The 27273-nt window shown below is 36.8% G+C and overlaps 1 protein-coding gene across 1 annotated transcript; it reads left to right on the top strand.

Annotated features, from left to right (window-relative positions):
- Positions 1-532: 532 nt before the first annotated feature.
- LOC109108659 (craniofacial development protein 1) lies at positions 533-27273 on the top strand. The gene is made up of 7 exons (XM_019121745.2): positions 533-755; positions 1573-1705; positions 1790-2015; positions 2288-2418; positions 3120-3248; positions 20496-20654; positions 26562-27273. Exons 1-7 carry the CDS (start codon positions 689-691, stop codon positions 26650-26652), a joined length of 936 nt encoding a protein of 311 aa, XP_018977290.2. The 5' UTR covers positions 533-688; the 3' UTR covers positions 26653-27273.

Below are 27273 nucleotides of genomic sequence, written 5' to 3'. Positions count from 1 at the left end.
TTTTTATTATTTATAATCTTGTTATTACTTATAATAATAATAATATTATACCTGTAATTACTTTCAATAATAATAATAATAATATCAACAGTTTACTGTTGTTGTTGTTAATTTAATTTATTTATTTATTTATTTTTAGATTTTGTCACTGTATTTAGCACAAGGTTGGTATGCGAAAATGTATTTAATAATAATAATAATAAAATAAATGTTAATATAATAGAGGAGTCAGGAAGGCAGAATATAAATATTTCAGTCTGTATATTATATTTTACCTGTAATTACTTTCAATTTATTATTGGTGTTGTTGTTAATTCTTATATATATGATTTATACAGAAAATAATAATAATAATAATAATAATATATATATATATATATATATATATATATATATATATATATATATATATATATATATATATATATATATATATATATATATATATATAATTTTTTTTTTAGCTCAAAGTTGGTACAATCTTGCTGAAAAGAAACGACAGTTCTGAATGGATGTAACTAGATGAAGCCTTTATATAGATCAGATGTGGCTAGCAAGCTAACATGCTAGGCAGGGCTTCTAGCTAGCTGGTTAGCTACAGCTTTTCATCCTTTGGTTTCATGTAGTTGTTATCGGAGTCTTTTTCTGATTTAGCAGCTAATACAGCGCATCACACGGAGAGATAAAGATGAATTATTCGGATTACGACTCGGATGGTTATTCTTCAAATGAAGATGAAGACTACGTCCCTTCCGGTAAGAGATTTTAGCATGAAGTTAGCAGCTACTGTAAGCTAACTCGTTTGTGCTCTGTATATGTAAACATATTCTGCCCCATTTTTGGCATTATACCTTTTTTTTTTAATTATGATATGTGATTTGCAAAACAATTACAAAAAAAAGTATTATAGCTAATATCTACAACATATAAGTCTATTATCCCAGTATGTTCTAGAATGTATATATGTTATATTTATTCAGAATCCATTTAAATATCATAGGTGTTTTATGCGATCAGATCCGAGCATAAATGAATATGTTAACTTTTCTGAAATAGGTTTATTTGGCTGTGATATTGATGGCAATGAACAATTACTCACATATAATTCACCAAGACCCCTGCTGGTCTTTTGTGGTCCTCTATGTCTTGCAAATGAACTCCATATCTTTCACGGTCTTTATCTTAGAAGGACAATAAATTGATTTATATCATTAACTGGATTAGGGCTCTTTAGTGGGTCTAACCTGTACTGAGAGGAAGAATTGTAGGATAGAGGAGAGGATATTCTCCCATTAACAGGTCACTTTTCATAATTTAAAATATGAGAAAGATTCTCACTAGTAGAGGATTTAAGGTCAAAGAATTAGAGTTTTAAGAATGATAAAATATATAGTTTTCTTTTAAGTTATTGAAAGTGACAACAGAGTTTCTTCTCTTCAGTGCTTCAGCGACTCGTAGAAAACATTAGGCTCAAATGCATCATAATTTGATTTGTCAGTTGCTGTTCATTTTGTCTTAATGTCATGAATATGATCCATTCACACTGGTTTAATTTTTTCTTGAATTGATCAGATGATAACCTGAGCGAGGATGACATGAACGAATGTGAAAAGGAGGATGCACTGGAAGCGGAGGATCACAACACGCAGCAGTCAGAGCAAGTAAAGAAGAAAAAGAAGAAATCTAAAGCAAACATTCCTATGAGGTATCATACTACTGTTGTATATTTTAAACCCATGTAAAACCGATTGTAAGAGAAAATGTTCGCACTTTCTCCAAATTTACAAAGGAAAAGGAAAAAAGGAGGACTCAGACTAGAAGAAAATGATGAAGGTGGTTCAGCAGACCAACAGAAAGGGGAAGATAAGCCAAAAGAGGATCATTTCAGTCACATTCAGTCACAAGAGGACATTGAAGAGAAACATAGTAAGAAAGCAGATGATCTTTGGGCTAGTTTTTTGAGTGATGTTGGCCCTCGACCCAAAGCAGCAGCTCCAAGTGCAGACTCTCAGCAGGTAACCATCAACTCAAGAAAATGAAGTAAGAAAATTTATTGTTTTTAATTTTCATGTACTAACATTCATTTTCTGTTTTGGCTCCATTTGGGCTGATGTGATGTGTTTTGGTAGTCAAGATACTACAGTCAGAAGGGATTACATATTTTTTCATAATTTAAATTCATAAAATGAAATTTCATTTCAATTTTATGTGTTCTGTGCTTGTGTTGTATTTAATTGTCTCTTAGACTAATGTTTATGTATTTTTTATTTTTTTGCATCTCTTATAGTTCACATCTGCCACTGGTACAGAAAAGCCCAGTAAAGCCTTGACAGCATCTCAGCAGCAGGAGGACAAACCAAAAGAATCCTCCAAAATCACAATCACCAAGGTGTTTGATTTTGCAGGAGAAGAAGTTCTGTAAGTGGAACTGTCTTGTGTAGCTGTAATACTTTATATGGCCACCAGATGGCAGCACGCGTTCATTAATTAGATGGAGAGCTGAACATCTAAACAATGCTTCAGAAAAACTGTGGTTTGTGCAAATAGGAAGTTTATCTATAATATTTATGTGCATGTTATTAATGAAGTAAAAAACTTATAGAAATATTTGGGCCATTTCAGTGAATGCTGTCATTTAATAGGTTAATTACGATGCTGTCGTCATTGTCTAGCTAGCGTATTATTGCTGCTTTTCAATAATTCATTCCAGTACATTGTATTTATGAGCCAGTAAATTATTGAAATCCTGCCAAGTACAAAGCACTGACAAGCTTTGAACACAAATGTTACTATGAATCATAAAACAGTGACCCCAAAAATATTTGGACACTTTTGATGCTTAAAATTGAACGGATTTTGCTGCATAAATGACAAAAAAATTTAATCTAGTGAAATATTAAAATATATTGAGATATGTGTAGGTTTGATAATATTTGACAACCAGAAAATACTCCTTTAAATTAATGTTTTTTGATGAGTAAATGACAAAAAAATTATATATATATATATATATATATATATATATAATGTATATATAAATATATAACAGTTTTGTTTTTGAATATTTTAAAATACATACTGAGTATTTTGAGCATTATATCTTATGTTGTGGTTCGCAGGGTCACCAAAGAGGTGGACATAGACTCACAAGAGGCCAAGAGCTTTCTGAAGAAGGAGGATAAGGTGCTGAAGGAGAAAGAAGAGTCCTCTGAGCCACGGCCGTCCGTATCGCTCTCCTCTGGGTCCAGGTACCACCCCAGTGCATCCCTTCAGTCCTGCGTTTTGTTATTCTGATCCTTCTCAGTATATGAGAAATTACCGTTTACAACCATTGTGTCAGTTAATTAATGAAACAAAGTGGTTTTTAATGGTTGTGTTTTGTGTTTCACTGACGCACAAGTGAATAACTCATTAGCGCTTAGACCGTAATTAATTCTTTGTTATTGATGTTGTTATATTACAGTAATTAGATGTGATCTCCTTCAGTGTGGTTGGTGCTGGTAAATGGATGGAGACGTCTGTGTGTGTTTGCCGTGCAGGGCTAGAGGGAATGTCAGACGTGTCATTGATCTCTGACAGCTATGATAGCGAGTCTTTGATCCTCTATAATTCCATATCTGCCTGAAGGGAAAACCAGCGATGACACACAAATATGTTTCAGCCGCAGTGTGCACAGTTGTGTGTATACGGGTTGTATTTCCTCTAATGTTCTACTGAACCAATCAGAAAGTCCAGACCACTTCACCACTCCTTACATAGGGTTATTTTGGACAGACGTTCTCGTCTGTCCTCTGAGACTGTGAATGTTTGCTGAACAGGAAGTCATATTTTTCCTTGGACAGGATATACAGTATGGGGCGTTGGCTTGCGGAGCAGGAAAGCAGCTTGGACCCCACCTCTCTCATCCCTTTATCATCCAAACAACTTTCACTTAATGTCCATGCTGAAAATACTCTATATTCACTAGGCCTCTGTTAAACTGTCCGTGTCTGTTTATGATTCTATGGCTTCTAAGTGCTTGCATATCATTGCTCAGTCAGTGTGACTTTAAATCAGGCCTTTTTTCAAATTCCAATGGCTGATTTGCTCCAACACAGCAGGGTTCCCGCTTAAACTAGGCACTGCAGGAGCCTAAACACAAAGGGTACCTGTCTTCAATATTCACTCGCTTCCCTTCTCTTCCTTTAAGCCCTTTTGTGTGATTTGAGGTTAGAGGGCTTGAGTCAGCACTGTGGTGCTCTCTCTGACACACAGGCACAGTGGCTCTCTGTTTCTCTACTTAACAGTGTCATACTGCGCCTCAATGCAGAACTGCTGACGATGGTAATACACACGCTTCTTCCTTCTCCTGCATTTTGTCTCCTGCCCTTTCCTTACACACAGATCTTACTTTTTAACTCTGGTTGGCATAATTAAAAATGAAAGAAAGTGAAAATGACGTGACGTGTAGCCAAGTATGATGTGCCGAACTTGGAATTTGTGCTCCGCATTTAACCCAGCAGTGAGTAGTGAACAAACACACACCGTAAACACATACCCGGAGCAGAGGAAAAAATGGTAACCCTTATTATGGAAAATGGTAACCCTTTACGGTAATGATGAACAACATTTTTATTTTTTTCACAGCATTTATTATTCTAGGTTAAAATTACATGAAAGAAAATTTGATGTTGGGAATTTCAATAATTGCTGGGATCAAGTCATTTACGCACGATGAGACTTGGTGAGACAAAAACATTAAAAAAATCGTAACCAGCTTCAAACTTTTGAATATATATCTAATATCTACAGTAGTGTGTATATCTAATGCACTAATTACTGTCGATTCATTGATTGCTATTATAACGTGTTACCAAAAAAACTGACAACTATTTTGACTATCAGTTAATGTTGTTTAACTGATTAGATTGATTCTTGTTTGATCAATCGGATAAAAATTACAAATTTAATGCTCAGTATTGATTAATTGGATGAAGAAGTCAAATTTAACACTCAGTATTTTATTAAAAACTTTTTTCTATACAATGGGCTTCAAAACATACCAGAACTAATTTTAGTGTAAATCGTTTGTAAAGCCTTTCTTGCGTAAATTAAAATTTGATGGAATTAGAACGAATCGTTCTGTTTGTGTTTCATGAATAAGAGCCAGTGATTGCCAAAAAAGCTGAAAATGTTATAAGAACGCTTAGCCAGTAATTTTGTCAGCAATTCAAAATATTGAAATGATGCTAAACAGCTCTTCAGCTTCTTTCACCCTTCACACACACTGATTCACCTCATCCCTCCATCTGTTGATTCTTCCCAGCAGCCCACTGGAGTGTGAACAGGGTTCAAAATGAACTCTCACCAAGTGCCAAAATGCAAGTAAAAATGGGATTTGGCAAGTAAATGGAATGTATTTCCTCACCAGTTGGCTGGTAACTTTATTAGGAACTGCAACATTGGTAGGTTTAATTGAACTGTAAAATGTTAGTCTTACCTTTTTTGCTTAGTGAAATATGTACCATTATAATTTATTTAGGGGACTTCGTTTTTTTTTTTTTCAGAGATACATGTAACGACAGTAAAATGGGAAAAAATGTTGAATACATTTTCATGGTTGGTAAGAAATATTTAAGACCACCTGTGCATTTTCTTTGGCAGGTGAAGTGGCAAAAGTGGGCAGTGTGTAAGTTTGCATGAACGTGTGAATATTATTAACCTTTAGGACACGCCAGATGTGAGCAGCATTTGTGTGGACACCACAAACTGATTTAACCTCACTGCTAGTGGTTCAAGTGTGGAGCAGCGTTGTGTAATTCTGTGTTGTCTAAGTGCTATCGATCACAGAACCAGCCTGATTTACTGATGCTTGTTCTGAGCTCCAGTGATTGCTTGATTGATTGTCTAGTGTCTCTGTGGTCTTATCACAGAACTTGACTGACGCTCTATGTAAGCGCCCAAAAGCACACAAACAAATCTGTACTTTAAGGACAATGGAGGCTTCATCAAAGCTTACGTATTCACTTTTGATGAATTAGATTATATGTTTTTATGTTAGTATTGTATTTTTTTTTTTTAATCATTTTTTGTGTAATGGAATATTTATTGTTTATTCTTTTGATTCTTGCTAATGAGCCTTTAATTGCCTGCATTGCAGAATAAGTGCTCAAACATACACATAAAGCGTGCCACAGCACACCGGCAGAAGTAATGATGATGAATGTGTCAGGGAAAAACAGTAAGATTAAGCTGCATTAACATTTTAAAAATCTATTCATAAACTACAGTTTTCTGTGTTTTCAGCTTAAGAGATGAATTCGGCGACACCATCTCGTCATCTTCACAATGGATGCACCTGAATGCATGTTTCATATGGATTACATAATCTGAGAATATTTGTTTTTTAAGATTTGAAAGTAGACATTTCACTCTCTATAGATATATTTTTCATGTCTGTAAGGCAAGTATACACAGAGTTTCACGCTCAACAGAGGCCGAGACGGCAGAAAGTGCATCCGGTTTATTTTCATTATTTTACAAAAGCGCAATGTTTTGTTTTTATAGTGAGTCCACACAAATAAACGTAGAGGCTTTACAGATTCGATAGATGTATTACTCTTATCTGTATGACCAAAATGACAGAGTATTTTAAAAGCAAGTGACTGCACCGGCACCTCCATCTATCGTGCTGTGAGCACACTACTGTTCAGCTTCCACATTCCACACAGACACTTGAACAGCGCACATTTTCTAGGTTAACATTAGATTGAGCGGCCATGTGAAGTTGCTATTACTTGAATATTTCAGATGATAAGCCATATTTGAGGTAGATAAATGATAGGCGAGCGTTTGGATGTAACATTACAGTATTACCACAAAATCCAGCCATTAATGATCTGTCCGTCACGGGCTGCATGATTTCACCAATTCCTGTGGATTTTTTTTTTCTGCAACTAATAAAATTTTGGTCGACCATGCCTCTTCTCGTTGACTAAAGGTTAGTCGACTATTATGGGGGCAGCCCTAGTATTTACATACATTTATAAGCCTGGAATTAAACCACGCCATGCTGGTTTCTTCTGGCCAGATGAGAAATTGCCTCCTGACTGAGCCTGGTTTCTCCCAAGGTTTTTCTCCATTTCTGTCACTGATGGAGTTTTGGTTCCTTGCCACTGTCACATTTGGCTTGCTTAGTTGGGGACGCGTGACTGTTTGCACAGAAACTATTGGAAGAGAACTGAACTGGATGATGACGTCACTAAATCATCAATGAACTCCCTTTAGCTGAAAAATGACTCTGTTATTGTCTTCTTGCTTCGTTGACGAACTATTTTCCTGTTTGACTCTGTAAAGCTGCTTTGACACAAGCAGTATTGTAGAAAGCGCTACACAAATAAAGGTGATAAGTGCAGGTTGCACAGCACACGCTCACACAGAGTTGCAGAGAACTCTGCCCTCTGTCTTCCTGTTTCTGTTCCACTTGGCTTCCCGTAGGCTTGCTGTATGTGAATGAGTAACACAACATAAAGAGGTTCTGGGAAACCATTGTGTACGTCCACTTGAAACTAATGATTTCCACATGTGCCAGTCACAGCTCTGCTTTTCTAATTATAGAGCCTCATCTCTAGGACCCTAAAAACAGGGCCTTGTGCAATTGAAAGTTATGATTTTCTAATTTTAGAGTCTCATCTCTGGTTTTCTAAAAACAGGGCCTGTTTCATCAACTGTAAACTATATTATATATATATATATATATATATAATATATATATATATATATATATATATATATATATATATATATATATATTGCATTGTTGTCTAAGCAGTAATATTAGTAGTTGTGAGTTGTGTGTTGAGGTTTGGTTAGTCCTTTCTATTTCTATTTCTCAAGTGTTAGTGAATAATTTCTTCCATGCTGATGAGTAAAACTCAGCTGTTCTGTAGTAGTCTATACACATAAGTCACATAATGTGTAATGTTAATACATCATCTGTTCTTGGGCTGTGTTTAGAAACCTGTGTAAAGTGCCTTTCTCAAAGACACAGTAGTCATGACTGATGCTGTCTTTATTGGACTTGAATCAAAAACCAGTTCCATTTTAGAACCGGTTCCAAATTTCCATGAATCTTAAATGCAATAAGACATGCATTTCGATTTCGCTTATCGATTCATGTGTGTTCATTTTTATGTGATTTTTATACCATTCAAGTGCAAGAAGATGCAAAAGATATGTCATCCTTTTTGTTTTCGAAAGAATCATAATTGGGGGTCCTCAAAAAGTTTGAAAACCCTGCTTTAACCAACTGAGCTAATGATTCTCTCAGTCTGGAGTTCAAACTAACAATCTTTCTGTTACCAGCTCAGATCTTTAACCACTTCACCCACCCATGTATAATGAGGTAAAAGTGAGCAGAGGGAAGCTTGTGTTGGGTCTAAATGGGGAAGGCTTCAGGATTTCATTAGCAGACCTGAAATGACCTGTTCCCTGTCTCCTCACAGTTGGACGCCTTGTCCTCGCGCTTTAATGAATGCATGTTAACTGAAGTGAGGGTTCGATATCACGCCCCTTCACCAATGGACACATCAGAGTGCCGCTGCCGTGTGCTCCGTCTCCCAGCTAATGCTTTTGACAAAACCAGGCCACTCTTCACTCCCCTGGCATCTAAAAATGTGCTGTGGCCCGAAAGAGATCAGGCCACACAGTTTCCTGTATGTCAGTGTGTGTGCTCCTGCCAAAACAGATGCAGATCCCCCAAGTGGCTCCGTGTTCAACAAGAAATCACAGAAAGGCATCGTCTCAGGAGGTGGTAAATATGTGGCAACAAACTGTGGTTGCATCTGGCAGTACTGTATCTACACAGACATTCAGCTGATGTATATTTAATATATCTCTTTAATATTTGCTTCAACACTCCTAAAAATTGTTCTTTATTGACATCTATGGTTCCACAAAGAACCTTTAAAATGGTGAAAACTCCCTTTTGGATACTTTTTTAGTAGTGAAGTGTTTCAACAGTTGTGATGACCTACAATCAAGATTCAGCTCTGAATGTAGAGTCACACATGAAATATTAAGAGTGTTTACTTCAATATCCAAAGCAGCGCTCAACATATTTTGGAGGAATTCACCACAGACACTTTGAAAATGTCAAATCCGCTCTTGCTGTTTAGACACTTTACCACCTTCCAGTTTCTCTGCGGTTCCTGAGAGCTCCATCAGCCTCTATTCAGCCTGTCAATGAGACACAACTAGACCACTTCAGCCCTCGTCAGGCCTCATCTTCAAACACCAGGGTTTGAGACGGCTCCTGCTTGTGCCGGGAAGTGTATTTCCGTTCTCACTAAAGTGCAGCTGCGGAACTTCAATAGTCTAAATGTTGAGGGGAAAGTTGGGTGATGCGTTCCACTCCAATATTGTGGGAACAGATGGGGAGTGTCAGTTTGGGGTCCATTCAAGACCCCTTCCACATTTCACTGCCACTGCTGGATTCCCTTGAAACACGAAGAGAAAACCCTTTCAGGAAGGAAATTAGCCTCTTTTGACACGAAATGGCTGGAAGTGATTATAGTAACTCGCTCTTATCAGTTCTGCAGATATAATGAGACCATAATTAGCTAAGGAGAGCTTTATGGATTTGTGCAACTACCAAACTGGCCTTTTCGCAAAGTATGGTAATATGTGAGTGGAATGAGGATTGAAGCAGTACGTGAGTGAGAGAAGAAATGCAGAGCAAGGTGCAGGCATTGTCTCTGAAAATGGGAAATGTACTGACACCTTGGAACTGGGACACTTGTAAGGTGAATAAAGTGTGACAGCCTTGTGTTCACGGGGCAGAAACAGACGAGTGACAGATACACGCACATACAGCGCTCTCAATGCTGATTTAATAAGAGATTATTCTTTTATTATTGCTGTTCGAGTCTCAGTACCGGCAGGGATTGGAGGTGGGGGGAGTGAATGACCAGCACTCTCTTCCACCCTTAATACCATGACTGAGGTGAGACCCTTGAGCAAGGCACCAAACCCCCAACTGCTCCCCAGCAAAAAATGATTGCCTACGGGTTTGTGTTCATGGTGTGTGTGTGTGTGTGTGTGTGTTCACTACACACTGCTGTATTTGTGCACTTGGATGGGTTAAATGCAGAGCACAAATTCTGAGTATGAGACACCATACTTGGCCACACGTCACTTTTTTGTCACTTTTTTACTTTCAATATATTGGATGTTATGAATATAAGCACACCTTAATAGAGAAGGTGGGCTTTTTTGACCTGTAATTAACTGCCTAGCAACAACCTAGAACATCCTAACAACCACTATGAAGCAACTAAATTGAAAAAAACACCAAGAACACCTGCTAGCGTCATAGAAGCAGGTTTGGCATGATTCTTGCATTCTGTTTTTGTGAAAATATAATAGTGGGTTGTAAGAGCTAACAAAGTGATGGTATCCTGAAGCACTGAGAAGACTGATCATTTTCCAGTAGGACTGTGCAAGACGACAAATGAGTTTGGCTGAGTCGCTAAAGTTGTCCAGTTTGTTTGTGTCTTGAGGATGCATTTCCTGCATTCCAATCTTTCTGAGTTTGCACACACACACACACACACACACACACACACACACACACACACACACATGCACATATATACATGTATATGCTCAGACCTACAGAAATATGAAGGTCCAAGGTTGGTTTTGTGTGCACACATAAAAGTTACACACTCTCAGAGAAGCTCCAAAGGACAAACCACACATATGTTTCTCAGACAGTTTCTCCAGCTACTACTAAACACGTGAAAACAAAATCTGGCAGTGTGTGTTTGAGATGGAAAGCTTTATCTCTTCACATGTCTATTTACATCTTTCTCCTGCAGAGCTTAGTTGAATTCACAGTTGGGCTCAACACTTTGTCCATCTGAGCTGAAAATATCTGCACTGTTACTTAGGGGAGAACTGAAGGATCTGTGGAACTGTTTCACACTTGAAAGGGTTCACCCTGGATTAACATATTTCACTGTATATTTTTAAACCTGGGTTTAAAGATCAAAGTAGAACCTCAAATTCAAATTGTATTTGTCTCATACACAGCCATACATAGTACGACTTCCAGTGATATGCTTTTTCAACTCTTTGTAAAATAACATGGAAATAGAATCTATAAATGTACTGAAGTTCAAAGTTCAAGTTCACTATTGAACTTAAAATGTGACTTTCTTGATTTGCTCATTTTAAATCAAAGCACCTGATATCTGTATCTGTGCAGACTCAACGTTTTCTTTTAAAGCTGGATTAATCTTAGTATCTGCATCTTTACAATGTTAATAATTATTGGACAAATACAGCATGTGACATGTTTTAATCATTTCTTTGTCAATCTTTGGAAATGACACATTGATCTGCTATGGTTGTCTCAAGTCTATTGCAAAATTTAAAAAAAAAAGGAAAAAGCAGAGGAGCGTTTTCTAGCACTGTTTTTTTTAAACTTTCCTTTAGATTCTGAAACTAAACTCATGTTTCTGTCTCTGTGCAGAGCATATGAATAATTAATCAGACAAGTATTGAGACAGTTTGTGATTGGTTGTCTGTATTGCAGAGATAAAAGTATAGTGCAAACACCCAACATTACAAAGAAATGTTGCCTAGGGTTGAAAGTATCCTTAACACAAGCTTAAGCATAGTGTGAAAATCTTTATGGAGTCCAAAAGTGAAAACTTGAAGCTACAACAACCTGACACTGGCAGCTTTAAACAACACTCTTTTTAACTAAACCATCATCAACAGAGCCATCGTGTTTTGTTTGTTTGGAAGGCTACTTTGCAGAGTGCACTCTTGAAGTGTTGCCATGGATCCTTATTATAAGCAATGTTTATTAAGCGATTTTGGGCTTGTTGTTTGGACTCAGCTCATTAAGCAAACCATTTTATGGAGATAATAAACTAGGCAGGTACAGGTTTTGATATTGGCTTGGATTTAAGTTTTTTTTTATAGGCTTGTTCTTATTTGCCATTTTTATAGCAAGATCTGGCAACCATGAGTCAAGATGTACCTCCTTCCCTGTAATTTTCTGCACCACAACTCTGATATGCGTTTAAAATAATTAATAATAACTAGTTGTTCAGTTCGGTTCTGTACATGATGCATAGAAATGCGGTTGACACTACCTGCATTTTTCGGTTGAAATTTGGTCAATTCAGTTGTAGAATGCGGTTGCCAATTAATAAAATTACTTAATTTACTAAATGGTGTGTGTGTACAGAACAGGATTAAGCACTAAAAGGTGCGTTGACAACCAAATTTTGATGGCATTAGTATATTTTTAGAAATGTGTTTTTAGCACATATTTAGACATAACACATTTGTTTGTGTGTATGAAAGACACAAATCAGAGCTTAGGGTGGGGCTGTAAGTGTCACTAAGTCCAGGTGGCCGATCACAGGGGCCAGGGGCCCGGGGTTTAAAGGTCTTTAAACTCTGGGTCTTAGCACTGCAGGTGTGTTTATGCGAACAAGAGTATGTTCATTAGTCGTCTATGAGTAGGTGTGCTGCTCATTGTTCACAGAATGTAAATCTGTCGTTCATCATGTTAGAGGCGGAGCAGAGATGCTCAGAACCTTATTTTCCAATATAAACAGCTCTTTAAAGATTAAAAAGAGAAAGAAAAATGGGACCCTAAAAATCAGAGGGTGTTGGTGGGGAGAATATCATAGTTAAAATAAACTCAAATCTCTTTGCGTGACCATCCATCACAGGAAGTGAGGCAAATGACAGACTAGAATTTGCATGGTGCACACATGGTTTGTTTTACAAATAGTTTTTTTAGGGGGCTCTAGATTGTGCTTTTCAACCAAATGTTATGTTGCAGTACACACTTGATGCTACAGTCATGCACAGATTTAAATTGCTCTATCTTTGCATCTTAGTAGTACATTGAATCTAAGTTTATTACGCTTATTAAGCCTAATTTATTATTTAATGTATGATTATTAAATGGGTTATGTTTCCTCATGTTAAAGAATAATGGGTCGGTATGTGTAAAACTATGTATATTTTTTCTATTTTGAAATCTACTGTGTGATTTGGTTAGTGAGTGGTAGGAAAATCCAATTCTTCTAATTTAGTGTCATGTCTATTAGACACAGATTAGGTGTTTTTTAGCATTATACAGATACTAAGTATTTTTAAACAAATACATACCTCAACTACAATTTTATTATACACAAAGGCTATCATAGTCTTTACAAACAAATGCAGGCCTGTGGATTGTGGGTAATATTGGGACCATTGATCACAGCATGCGGATTAAATTCTTGACAGTAATTGTCTTGAAATGTATAGCTGAATGTGGCGAATTTGTTACAATTGGTGCTCTGATGTTGTACCAGCGGTGCTTAATGGAATTAGAGACACTACTTCTTTGAGACTGTTTTAGCTTTCTGTTAGCATTTCTGGCAACCCTGACCCTGTAACTCTGTCTCAAAATTCACCATTGATGTACTGCCACTGGGAATATTAAAGCTAAAATGATTAAGAAACAAATCTTGATAATGTTTCTAGTCAGCCTCACTAACTGGCTTGGTACACCAGACAATTAGTCAACTAGGTTTTGATGACTAGCATGGCCCCTGACAGCACCATCTGGCTGCAAAAGCGATTAAAATGACAATGTATTCTTACAGAATAAAGCTATAAAAATGCAAATACATTGATGTTCTAAAGTCCGGGGTCAGTAAGACTTTTTTTTTACTTTAATTCAGCAAGGACACATTAAATTAATCAAAAGTAATAGTAAATACATTTATAATGTTACAAAAGATTTCTTTTCAAAATAATCATGAAAAAAAATCACAATTTCCACAAAAATGTTAAGCAGCACAACCATTTTCAAAATTCTTCAGCACCAAATCAGCATTTTAGAATGATTTCTAAAGGATCATGTGTCAGTGAAGACTTGTCATGACTGATAAAAATTCAGATTTGCCACCACTGGAATACAATTTCAAAAAATATGTAAAAAAATAGAAAAAGTTATTTTAATTTGTAGCAATATTTCTCAGTATTACCCCTTTTTCTGTATTTTTCATCAAATAAATGTAGCTTTGGATAATGTAAGAGACTTTAAAAGATCAACAGTCGCTCATGAGCAAAGATTGCTGATTTCAGATCATGTAATTCTGGGAATCCTTGCAGGAATCCTTATCTTAGACCTCTTTGTTCCTGAGCTGAGTGTTAGTGTTGTGTTGCTTGTGGAAGTTTTTGTCAGTTGTCAGCAACTGTCAGTTTTTGTCAGTAATCTAACTATACATATACTATAAATAGATGACTATACCTAAGACAGACTATACAAGTACTTAACATAATAACTGTGCATGATATTGGGCAAAAGAGGTATTTAAGGTTAAGGCTTGTTGTGTTATCTTATTAAGTCCTTGTAACATGGAGTGTTTATAAGAAAGTGTCTGGTGCATATAGAGAGAAAAGAGTGTGTTTCTACAGGTGGTTTGTCAAGCCCACTCACCTGTGTGTAGCACATTCAGAATTGCACAATGTTTTCCTTGAAACATGGAGTGTTTATAAGAAAGTGTCTGGTGCATATAGAGAGGAAAGAGTGTGTTTTTCTACAGGTGGTTTGTCAAGCCCACTCACCTGTGCATTCTTGGAGAGTGATGTAGTGTTGGTAGTCCAGGTGAGGTCTTCTGTTATGTGCACCCCTGGGAATTTAGTGCTGCTGACTCTCTCCACAGTCAAGCTGTCGATGGTCAGTGGGGGGTGGTCAACAGAGTTTCTCCTTCCTTTCTGTAGGGTGTTTCATCATTGTTTCTGATGAGACCTACCACAGTGTCATCAGCAAACTTGATGATGTGGTTGGAGCTGAACTTGGCAGTGCAGTCATGGGTCAGCAGCATGAAGAGCACAGGGCTAAGAACACAGCCCTGTGGGGCACCTGTCCTCAGTGTGGTAGTGCTGGAGGTGTTGTGGCCGACAAGGACTGACTGAGGTCTTCCGGTTAGAAAGTCCAGGATCCAATTACAGAGGGAATTATTTATTAACTTCATTAATCTGTTGAAATATGCACACAGAGTATTGCGTGTGAATGCTGTGTGATTTGATGTGTATTGTGTAACCTCGCTGTCTGTCACACAGAATGTGGGTCAGTTATGCTGCGATGGGGTCCTATGGAGGACTTGTGCGCTGGGTTTATAGCTGCGGTTCCCAGGCCCATGCCTATACATTCTCATGCTAGTCTGCAACTAGGCCAGTGTCTGTGCTTCAGGTGGCAAAAGACCATTAGATCAGTATGAGCAAGCTACTGAGATAATGGAGTGAAGCATTCAGGGTTAGTTGGCGTCCATCTCCCATGATGCCCTGTTGTGCTTTCTCTTATGATGTCACAAAGGCTGTAATTACTCAGAGAGCAGATGGAAAAACTTGTCAACCAACTGCGGGTCGATGCAGAGTTTATGAGACGCTCTGTGAACTTACGATGACAAAAACCGATATAATGAGGTGGGGATATCTACTTCCTGTCTTGAAAGGAGTCAGAATAGGATGTTCCAGCCTTTTCCTCCCCCTACACAGAGTCCCGGGACACGTTGACTCTTTTTGTGTCTTTAAATAAGATCGTAAAAAGACTTCAGTCATGGGAGAACTCTGACTGCAAATAAACAACTGAATTCACAGACTTCTGGGCTACTGTTTTACCCTGTACATCCTGTTTCTCTTTAGGTTTTTAATTCTAATTTGGTTGGCTTTTTGCCTTTTAAGTGCCCGCACTGGCGTATAACTCAGTATAATGTATTTTATTAGCCTGTGATGTAACACATACACACATCTCTCTCAGTTTAAGCACAATGGATGATGAGGCAGGATACAGTCACCTTGGCTATGCCTTAGTATTCTGCCCCAGACTTGTGTACTGTGGTCTGGCTCCCAGCCCAACGTTCCCTGCTCACATCTACGCTGCCGCATAGCACACAGGATTAGCTATCAGTTGAACCCTGATTGTATATTGATTCCCTGTCAGGATGGGTTTAGGCAGTGTTCCTGTTGGGGTGGGCAATATGACCAAAATCTTATATCATGATATGAGTAATTTTATTTCACGGTAACAATATATATCATAATATAGTTACTTTTGCTTTAAATAAGGTCTTTATGATGTCAAAATTGTTGATATCATAGAAATTTCATAATTCTAGTCACCAGTGTCACTATCACAAAAAACAAATACTAGCCTAAATTAAAAAAACAAAAAAAACAATCTCAAGCTCACTGCAGACAAGTAAACAGTCAGCGAATACATAAGAATAAGAAACTAAATACAAGCAATAGGTCATAAAAAATAACAGTAGAACAAGTATATGCTACATACATTGTATAAAGTTATCAAATGTATAAAAACACTGCATTTTCTTCACTGTGTAAATTATATATATATTTCTTATTGATTAAAGTTACAAAAGTGATTTAGTGATTGAGTAGTGAGAGAGTTGATCTATTTTGTTGTTTGATTAACATGAATGACAGAGAGCAGGAATACTAGACTGCTGTCACTTTAAGAGCTACCCTGGATCCAGTATACTGTAGCACGTGTTTTCTTTCTCAGGTGTTTACTTTCACTTAAGACCTAAATTACTGTTTATGAGGATACGTTCAAAGATGGGCATTTTGACATACAAGTGTGTGTATTTAACCGTTCAAGTTCAAGGCCTATAAAGTGGCAAAAATACCTCCGTTCAGTACTCCCGTGCTCTATGAGCAGTCATAACGTGCGCGTGCCTCTCTGACAGCGCTCAGAAACAGTCTCTCAGACAGCATGCACATATAGCGACATCACTTCTCTTTCGCTGATGTTTGCGTTTCAATGGTTTAAAATCACTTGTTTTTAAACCGCAATGGTTAAAAACGAATGCAATCAATATGTTTTCATGACTGCGTAGCACAGGAACGTCATGTGAGCGTGTAACCACGATACAGACAATATGGTGCATTCACACCATGTCGTAATTACTGTAATTTCGAAATGACGTTCTACTTGGAGCTGTTCACATCCTTGGACTCATAACTATCAATGCCTAAACATAGTGCCTAATAAATCTGAGGTGTCCAACTGGAAGTGGTACAAGTTGTAGCACTCAGAAAACTCACAGTTTACAATTTGTAATTACTAGTTCTATGAGGACGTGAACGCTTTTTACAAGTTGGTATCTCCTAATCACGGTAATTAAGATATGGCGTGAATGCACCTATAGTCAAAAATCTCTACCGGTAAATAGTATATCACCAACCCCTAGTTCCTGTTTCTTTCTATGTGTATGTACTGGTTCTGTTGACTGCAGGTAACACTTTCACAATCAACTTGGTCTCCCTTTTGTTCTTTCTTGTCTTGCTCCACAAACCAGAGTCCCTTCAGTTTTTTAAGATTAGTTAACAACATTAGTGAAAATGAAGATACAATAAAAATACTTTAAATATTTATTCATCCTCATTAATGTTAATTTCAATGTTTACTAATACATTATTGAAATCTTAAGGTGTATCTGTTAATATTGTTTAATAGACATGAGCTAGCATGACCTAACAAGGAAAAGTTGTATTTTTATCAACTAACGTTAACAAAGATTAATAAATACTGTAACAAATGTATTGCTTATTGTTAGTAAATTAGGCATGGACTAATATTAACTAATTGCACTTATTTTAAAGTGTCACCATGATTTTCAGGTTTTTGACCCAATTGTCTCTTCACACTTGAAGAAAAATATTAGCTAATCAGAAGAAACAGAACATTTGATCTATAATATTTAGATATATGTAGCAGAATTTTTAATCAATGAGATTCCATTGTGCGCAGGGCTACTGCTTTGCGAGTTTTAAATTAGTTATTCTTCAGTTCTCATTTTTTAAATGGAAATGCCACTGTGCTTCTCTCTGTGAATAATTTCATATAACTGAATTGTTCATATGAAAATCTTTGTGGTCGTTTTCCATGTGACTTAAATAAGGTTTCAGTCGTGCAGCAGTCAGGTGAGCTTTCCTCGTATGAAATGTGTTTGTGGATGCAGCTGTAATGGAGGGAATATCATTTAAGTATTGATTTGACCATTATTGATTTTTAGTTTTTGCTGTCTTTTTTGCACCTCAACTTTATTTTTGTCTGTGTTGTCTGGCCAGACTGTTACTATCATGGGAACAGCACTGCAATAAAACAGCTGGCACAAAGATGTATGTAATCATGGGCTTCATTATTTGACATTTTTCAGTTTGCAGGAGTGTGTACATATATATGTGCAGTTCTAAGTTGTCCATGTAACAATCCAATATTTTATATATAAATAATATATATTTAATTATATGTATGTATGTATATATAAAACATTGGAAAAATTTAATATAATGTAATAAACAAGTACAGAGCCAATGAAATGCATTTAGCATCTAACCAGAAGTGCAAATAGCTATTTAAGTATAATAAGTGTAACTATGTATATAAATATATGTGTGTATATACATTTGCGAGGATCAGGTGCAGAGACCAGCTCAATGCAGTTTGTCTGTGAAATATAGTGCAAGGTGCAATCTTAATCTACATTAATATAGTGCAATGTGGCTACAGTACGGTAGGGAGCAAATGAAGTATAAAACACAGAAGGTGCATTATTCAGAATGAGGTATTTGTAAATATATAAACATAAGGTCAGTGACCATATCAGTGCAATGGGCATCATGAGGTAGAATGTACAAAGGAATGTGCAACACCAATAATAAATGATGCTGTATTTTTTTAAAAATAATATTTTATAATGTATTTACATTTTTACTTACTTATGGATGAATATGACCAGATATTGTAAGAAAATAGCCAAAGAATGTGGAAAATATTATTAATAAACAAAGAGTAGTTGTGTACCTTCAGATGTTAAAACATTCTTCTGTTTCCATTTTTTCATTTAGCATTTTTCACCTCCCTGTTTTCCTCCTTGAATAATGTTAACAGTTTTTGCACAGATGGCAGATGCATTTTGTCAGACCTTTAGACATTAGTCATGTGTGTCTGTTTGTGGGTCGCCTCATTCCTCTGTGTGCACGTGCACGCCGTGTGTTGAACACACAAGTCCTGCTAGATCTACTTGATTATAGCGAGGAAACTGTGACTTGCAGTTCATTAAGAAACTAATGAAGTCTTTTTACCCTGCAGTGAAGTAATACAAGTTCATAGCATTCATTTTAATTCAGCTAGAAGCAAGACAGAGGGTTAACAACGGATTTATATAAGAAAATTTTAATGATGTGATGCAGTTTTGTTCTCTGTGATTTTAAACCGATATTGCAATACCTTCCTACCCAAATCGTTTTATTTATATTTATATTAATTTCAAATTCTGAAAACAGTTGTACCATCTTCCACGTACACACAATTTTCCTTCTCGTTCCTCATGGCAGACTTTCCTCTATGACTCGCCTGAGCGTGAAACCGTGTGTCCTTGGACACCCCAGCACCTTCTAATGCACCCCAAGGTCCTATTGCCGCCCCCCATTCCCCCTGCAGCCCACTCAATACCCCCTGGCACCCACATGCAAGAGGGAGGGCCGCTGGTCTGGACTCTTCAGCTCTTCCATTCCACAGATCGTTTAACATTTCATTACTGCAGCCAAGCGCAACCTGTCAAGATGACTTTAGTAATGTTCAAAACACATCTTTGTTCTGGCAGCATGTTGCAAGAAACATACCAGCTATGTTATCATCAGCATCAGATTGCCTCTCCTTCCACTTTGGATCATCATTTTCATTTTTTATAAATAATTCAAATCATAATAATTTTGTTATAAGACATATGGGATGAAGGACCGAAATGATGTGAAAAGTGAAAAACAAACAAACAATAGTAATGGTAATGATGCTAATCATATTTATTGCAAGAATAATCTAATAATTACAATTATTAATTTATTATAAAATTACAAACACACACACACACCTGGTTCACTGTCCTTGTAGGGACTCCCCATAGGCGTAATGATTTTTATACTGTACAAACTGTATTTTCTAATTCCCCAACACCAACCCTACACCTAAACCTACCCCTCACAGAAAACAACTCATTCTGTATGTTTTATAAGCTTCTGTACACATGGGGACCTCAATTTAGGTCATGGTGAGTCCCAATGAGTTGGTGTGTATTCAGGTGTATTCAAGTCCCACCAGTGTAGAAAAACGTACATCTGCGCACACACACACACTTGCATTTGTGGTTTATGGCGAATCTTCATAGGCGTAATGGTTTTTATACTGTACAAACTGTATTTTCTATCCTCATAAACCATGTTTACGTTGTAGTACTCATGTCATTATACACATTGGTGTCCTCATAAACCATATATACCAGCACACACACAAACACACACACTAATTTTATGTAAATGTTTTTAGCCCCTCTCAGTTTATAACAGCCCGTTTTAATATTTTTGAAAATCCTGATCCAAAATATGTTTTATGATCTTCCTTCCTCTAGTGTGAAGAGGCCAGCGGGCATGGGGAGCATCCTGAATCGCATTGGGGCCAAAAAGCAGAAGATGAGCACTTTGGAGAAGTCTAAGATGGACTGGAATGCCTTTAAAACAGAGGAGGGCATTGCAGATGAGCTGGCAATCCATAATCGAGGCAAAGAAGGGTATGTTTAAGCCTCATTAGTGACCCAGACAAACACATCACACTAGCTTCTGAGATTTTCATCATAGCTGAATAAATATCATTAAGTATTTTTAGTTTTTGTGGTTAAAGTGTGATTGTGTTTTGTTTTTGTGTTTATGTTTTTGTTTTATATTACAATTCATTAATTATGCAGTGAAGTTAACTGGACAGTAAAATGAATGTATTTGGAGTAAAAACCATATGCTGTGCATGCATTTGATTAACATTCTGACCTTTGCAGTTGCTCTTAGCACTAGGGATGAGCATTTCGAGAAATGTTGTACTGAGTACAAAAAGTTAGTAGATTCTGTTCTGGCTAAATTATGAGTCATTCCTTACTGTTTCTCTGTTGAAAGATCTGTGCTGTCTCTTGTTGGTTTTTCTGCATAAGTACATGTGTAGGAGAGATGTGGGTGTTAAATATGTGGCCTCACAATGCAGGCATCTGCTCACACACATCTGATTGGTTGATTGGGGATGAACTACATGAAGAAATATACAATAGAGTTTAAATGAGTCCACTTGTGAAAGTTTTTAATTCACTTTTTTAATGTAAAACTTTTTTACCTCTTTTTTTCATAAATATTGTCATAGCAATAGTTGAAAGGTTGAATAGAAAAGAATAGAATAGGCCGCATTCGAGCTACACATATTTGTGTAAAACCTGATGATCTTTTTATTAACATTTGTTGTAGTCAGTGTTTAGACAAAAATATATATATGTTTAAAATTGATTCAATATTTTGTCACGTCATATTAAATAATTTTAGTCAGTTTTACTTTATTATTATCTTTTTTTGTTTTTCTTCTTTATTTAAATTTTTTTTAAGTCGATGCATTTGGGTGAGCTAATTAGTGGTGTACATTTTGTAGCTAATTACTGGTGTACATTTTTGTAGTTTTTTTATTTTTAGATTTTTTCTTGAATTTTTGTTAGTGCACTGCTAACATCTTGCTGTATATTTCTCGTTATATGTTTGCCAAATGTATTTTTTAATTAAAATGATTGAATTATTGTCATGATGCACACTCTCTGTGTCATCTTCGCAATTGTTGACGGACTGAAAAACCTCTTTGTAAAATTGAGATTAACATTGCCCTTAAGACTGGTCTAGAATCAGTATTCAGTAAATCAGCAGAATGAATGGAGTGGGAGCTGAGCCAATAGCACTTCATTTAAACCTGCTTATCTTGGTCTTGATGGCTATCTTGAGGAGAAAGAGGTGAAGAATAGGACTCAAAAGATGATGATGCAAAGCTGTACCAAAAAAAGCTTATGTTAACCAGGGTCGAAAGTTTAACCTAGTGTTTGCAGGAAGTGAAGGAAATATTTCAGTATTGACTTCTCGCTTTTATTAGAGCAGTTTTATCATGGTTCTCGTTTGAGCTGGAATTGAAACAGGGTGTAGCTTAGTGGGATTTAAAACCAGAGAAACATTATGAAGTAAAATGTTTAATGGGTATTTTATGATTCTGCACTATTTCCAGGTCACTAATCAAATAGGTACATTTGTGACAATCATATGGCACTTTGTATAGATAGTCAGATGTTCTTCAATTAAAGCTCAAGATACTCTTTGAATCATCTCAACATCATGTTTTACACAAATTTGTGGAGTTCATGCAGCTCAAGATCTGCTGCCATTAATGCAAAATGATGACAAACCACACACTACAACATTTTGAAGTTTGTGTAAACATTTCAGATCAACCTTTTGCCAAATTCCTTTGCAGAAAAAAAAAAAACCCTGCAATGGAAAAAGCTGTTTTAAATGAGATTTTAAAAATGCAAATTAGAAGCTTTGTCACAAGTGGACTCTTTTGAATGACTTTGTATATTAGTATATTTTTGGCTGATTCCTAATTGACCAATCAGAAGTGTGCAGGACATTCTTGCCCACATCTCTTCTATACAAGAAAATATGCAACACATGAACAGACCTCCATTCCATTCCATCAAAGTAATAAATAAAAGATGCAAGAGTAAAGTCATATTATAAATGCAGGATTAGAAATGCTGTTCTCACCCTCCTTTCCCTAATATTAAGGATGGGGTTTCTGAAAGAGGTTTTCATTTTAGTAATATCTGATCCAAGAGACATACCCCTTTATCGATTCCCTCAACATACCTCATTCATCTCAAATGTATAATTAATACCTAAAAGTCAGCAGTGAAAAGGTTTATGCCTGCTGTAATGGAGACTAAGTACATAATATAGAGAGGATAGAGAGTGAACCATACACTGTTCAGATGGTTTCTTTACATAGCAAGCTAGTTTTTGCTTGTCCCCATCGTTGCTACCACAAACCTAAATTCATGGTCTTTTCTGGCAAATTACAACATTAAGATACAAATTATTATGTTTAAGGGATTGAAAATAAAGTTCATAGATTAAGTATACTTACCCTGTCAGGACCGACTGTAGTACTAGTAATCTACAGATCAGTTTTTAGACTTCAAAAGGCTTTGGAAATTAAAAAAGGCCATAACTGAGATCTACACACACAAAGTTTGTGTCTCTCCACTCCATGGTCATGATTAGATTTCATTCATGGTGAGTTTAGGAGGAAGTGAAATCTTTTGGCGGAACATTTGTTTCCCGTCAAGCTTTTCGTGAATGCACACCGATGGGTTTGTTTTGGGAGCTGAGTAATTGTGAGGTCTTTTGGGTTTCGTAGGTTATAGTGCATTCCTCTGTGTTGTGAATACCCCTCTAAACTAGCCCTGTCACCATGGTTACCCATCCTACATTCCTCTGGGGTAATGCAGTGCCACATTTGTGCGACATAACCCCACTCCCAAGATGCATTTGGTGTAAAAACAAGCAGGAGGATGAGGGAGGGGACACTTTGCATCTTGTCCTTGAGGGGATGGTGATATACAATGACATAATTTGTGCATCCACTTGCCATTCTGTTTACTTCCTTGCCATGCAATTGTGAAGTTTAAGAAATAGTTCAACCAAAATAGAAGATGTTGTCATCAGTTACTTGTTTTCATGTTGTTCAAACCTTTATGGGTGACTTACTTTCTTCTGTGAAACAGAAAAGATTTTTTTAAAATGTATTTAATTAATTATTAATAATATTATTATTATTCTTTTTTTTTTTTTTTTTTTAAGTATGTTTGTTTGCACAACCCCCCCCCCCCCCCCAATTTATACAATGATGGTCCCCTGATGGGACCCTACTGACTTTCATTATATGGACAATAACAGAAAACATCCTTTAAAATCTGAAGAATGCCATACAGGTTTGCAATAATTGATTAAATGATGACAGAATTGACCTTTTTGAGTAAGCTTTCCGTTTAAATCTCACTGCACACTCAGCACTGATGCTCTGGCTTTCCTAAAAGGGCCTGATGCTCCTCATTTTTAATATATGGATGAAAAGAACTGTGTTAGTTCTCTATCAGACAGTTGTAGGGAGTAGAACTGTTGCTAAATTAAAAACCTGGCCTGGGGGTTTAAAATAAAGCAGAAAAAATTATGTCTGCCACTGATTCCATATTTCTGTTTCTGTGAGAGGGATGTGGTTTAAGAGGAGGATCGCTGAAGGGTGTGGAGGACGCACAGACCAGAGAATAGCATAGTGCACAGGCCGCTAGGCCAAACTGTATGCCCACAGGACTGTAAGGGCTGTTTTCAGTGTGAGACTGATGGTTAAAGGTCTTATTATTTTTCAGAAAATGTAGGATGACAAATACACCCAGATCTGTCAGAGCTAACGCAGTTGGTAAACCCTGGGCCTCAAGTCTCTGGAGGCTAAATGTTGATTTGGCATCCAAGCTTCCAGAGAATCAAGGGATTGAAACACTGGGGAGAGTGACCCTTTGCTGGGATTTAGGGGGAATAGAGCAGACCTGTGACAGATTGTGCTCTTTAAACACTGGAGGCAGAAAGCACAATTTTTGATTCAACGTTTCAATGTCTTTAGAGTACTTAGTTAACTAGGTAAACAAAAAATTAAATAGCTTTTAAATGGTTCATATCGGAAAAATCAGCTGTTCCTTAATTAAAAAGAATTTAGGGCAGTATTGAATCATTGTATATTGTATTTTTTAGAATTCAAAACTCCTCCCTTCCAACAAAATTAGCTATAATAGATGCCTATTCTGTGTTCAGAAACATAATACTGTTATTCCTAGAAGGAAAAACGGTAAGAGTAAAATGTGGAAAAGCCTGTGCTGTTCCTGGCTGTGTGTAGCACCTACTGCTCTGCAGATTCTCCCAATGAGTCCCTGATCATTTCACTTTGAAATGAACAAGTTGAGTGTCATATTTGATTATGTGATCCTGCTGCAGAATAATTGCACACTGCATTTCTTTTAAAAAATCTGTCATTAAAAAAGGGCCAGCACCCAACAGCAAACCTTTAGCCCATGTGTAAGTGCAACAGATTGTAATGCAGTTGTTAAGGTCAGAGAAGAGGGAAAAATAGTCACAAACTAATTTATGACTGTTTTGATGCAAAAAATAGGGGATATTGAAAAAGAAAATATGTAGGGAGGGGTCTTCAATCCATCGGTTGTTTTTTTGAATGTAAGATTTTGCCATTGCACTCAATATGTGGCAGATGAATGAACTGTAAAGCTACAATGTTTGGATTTATATGAACTTTATTAAAAGTGAAATAAAAATAAATTACAGCTGAATAGAAATATCAAAATAAAACTAATAACTGACAAAAGGTAAAAATAAAATAAATAAATAATAAGACACATGCATGGAATCATCCACAACAAGAGCATTTAAAAATTTGAGAAATTCATTTCATGCCAACTGTAAAAAAGCCAGATTGTGTTTGTGAGTATGTGGGTATTTGTGTGTTTTTCACAGAGATCCCATTAGGACTTCAAACAAGACACAGGCAATCAGCTTTTGCTCTCTGTCTTCTTTTCATTATTGGCAGGGGTGTGATGTGATATCTAATAAAATGTTTGGTCTCTGCTTTGTAGACTCGCATGTCTGTGTAGCAGCTGCTCCAAGGGTTTTCCTAGTGTGCACAGTGCCCTACAGAACGATTCATTAAGACCTCACATAAAGCTTTGTGTAGGAGATGCCCCTCTCTGCTAATCATCAACCAGCTCTTACTGGTATCTGCTCTTACTCTAAGTACCAGTGAGTCTTGTAATGACAATAAACAGGGAGGCTGAATACATGCACCTATAACCTCCGACATCTAATGGATTCACTAAAGCCACTATTGTGTTGTCTGAAACAAATTCTGGCCTCAGATCATTTGAGCTTGCCTTTTATGCAATATAAATATCTAACCTGTGTGACTTTCTTTCCTCTGTGAAACTCAAAAGAAGATATTTAGAAATAAAACACCTGTTTTTTTTTTTTTTATCTATAAAATGAAATGAGACCCCATTGACTTTTATTAGGTTTGGAGCGACATGAGGGCGAGTAAATGTTTCAAAACCTAGGTATGTCAGAAAAGAATGACATCCAAAATGTGGAATTCTGTGGTCCTTCACAAATGCGAACCACTTGTGACCGGTAATAGCATTGTGAAACCAGCATGCCTAAAAAAAGAAACAAATATGTGTGTGAAATCACTTTACCACCTAAAGTGCTGACATTTACCAACACCCCACTGTCCCCACTCACGGCCGTTGTGCTTCATTCCAAGACACAATGGGAAACGGCAACAAAAGCACTGAAAGAATGCTTTAGAAAAGCATCACTGGAGATGCAGTGTATAACGGTTGCAAAAAGATATTCAGTGTATATAGTCATTAAACTCACACAGACACAAGCAACAGAGCAAGACCCAGTGTTTGTGTCACTGTCATTCTTGCCAAGGGCTTGTTTACATGTGCTTTATTTCCTCCACCATTATCTCAATGTCCTCACTGTCTCTGCCTCTGTGTCTGTAGGTACGTGGAGCGAAAGAACTTCCTAGAGCGAGTGGACCAGCGGCAATTCGAGTTGGAGAAGAGTGTGCGTCTGAGCAACATGAAACGGTGACAAGAGGAGAGAGAGCAGACATACTCACTGATCAAAACACAGACTGTCCAATATATACACACACACATGGTGCATACACTCTTGGTTTTCCTTGTCACATAGGTGTCATTTTTTTCAGATCCAAGGCCTGTAGCTCCCCAAAACAAAAACTGGACTGCCTTCACAATCGAATGTACACCTGCCATATTGTATTTTCCTTATTCCGCCCTTCCTTTGTCCAATATTGCATGTCCACATTTATCAGGGCTTTTTTAACATGAAAGAAGAACAGCTCAAGATGTTTTTCTTCTCTAGGATTTCTTCTTGCACAGTCTTGAATCCTTCCCCTTTTCAAAGCTATAATAATCTGTGAGATATTTTTCGGACAATGAAAGTCCTGTAGTTGCAGAATGTTATCATTTAAAAAAATTTGGGTCCTGCTTGACCGTATAAAAGGTGTTTTGCGTGATTTTAGTGCATTGCTAGCTGTTGCGAGAGTGTTATGGGTGATTGCTCAACCCCAAAAGCGCATGCCGTAATCTTTATGATATTCTCATCTCTGGATATGGCTCTGTTTTTTTTTTTTTTTTCATTCAATGTGTATTAGATTTTTCACTCATTTTATCATCTTCTAGCTAAAAT

This window comes from Cyprinus carpio, chromosome A18, assembly GCF_018340385.1.
Source record: "Cyprinus carpio isolate SPL01 chromosome A18, ASM1834038v1, whole genome shotgun sequence".
In the NCBI taxonomy this organism is placed as follows: Eukaryota; Metazoa; Chordata; class Actinopteri; order Cypriniformes; family Cyprinidae; genus Cyprinus; species Cyprinus carpio.
This window is presented reverse-complemented; position numbering and strand designations above follow the sequence as displayed.

Coding starts and splice junctions, on each gene's coding strand:
- LOC109108659 (XM_019121745.2), top strand. CDS start 689: ATGAATTATTCGGATTACGACTCGGATGGTTATTCTTCAAATGAAGAT. Junction 756..1,572: donor TGAAGACTACGTCCCTTCCG/GTAAGAGATTTT, acceptor TGAATTGATCAG/ATGATAACCTGAGCGAGGAT. Junction 1,706..1,789: donor AAAGCAAACATTCCTATGAG/GTATCATACTAC, acceptor AAATTTACAAAG/GAAAAGGAAAAAAGGAGGAC.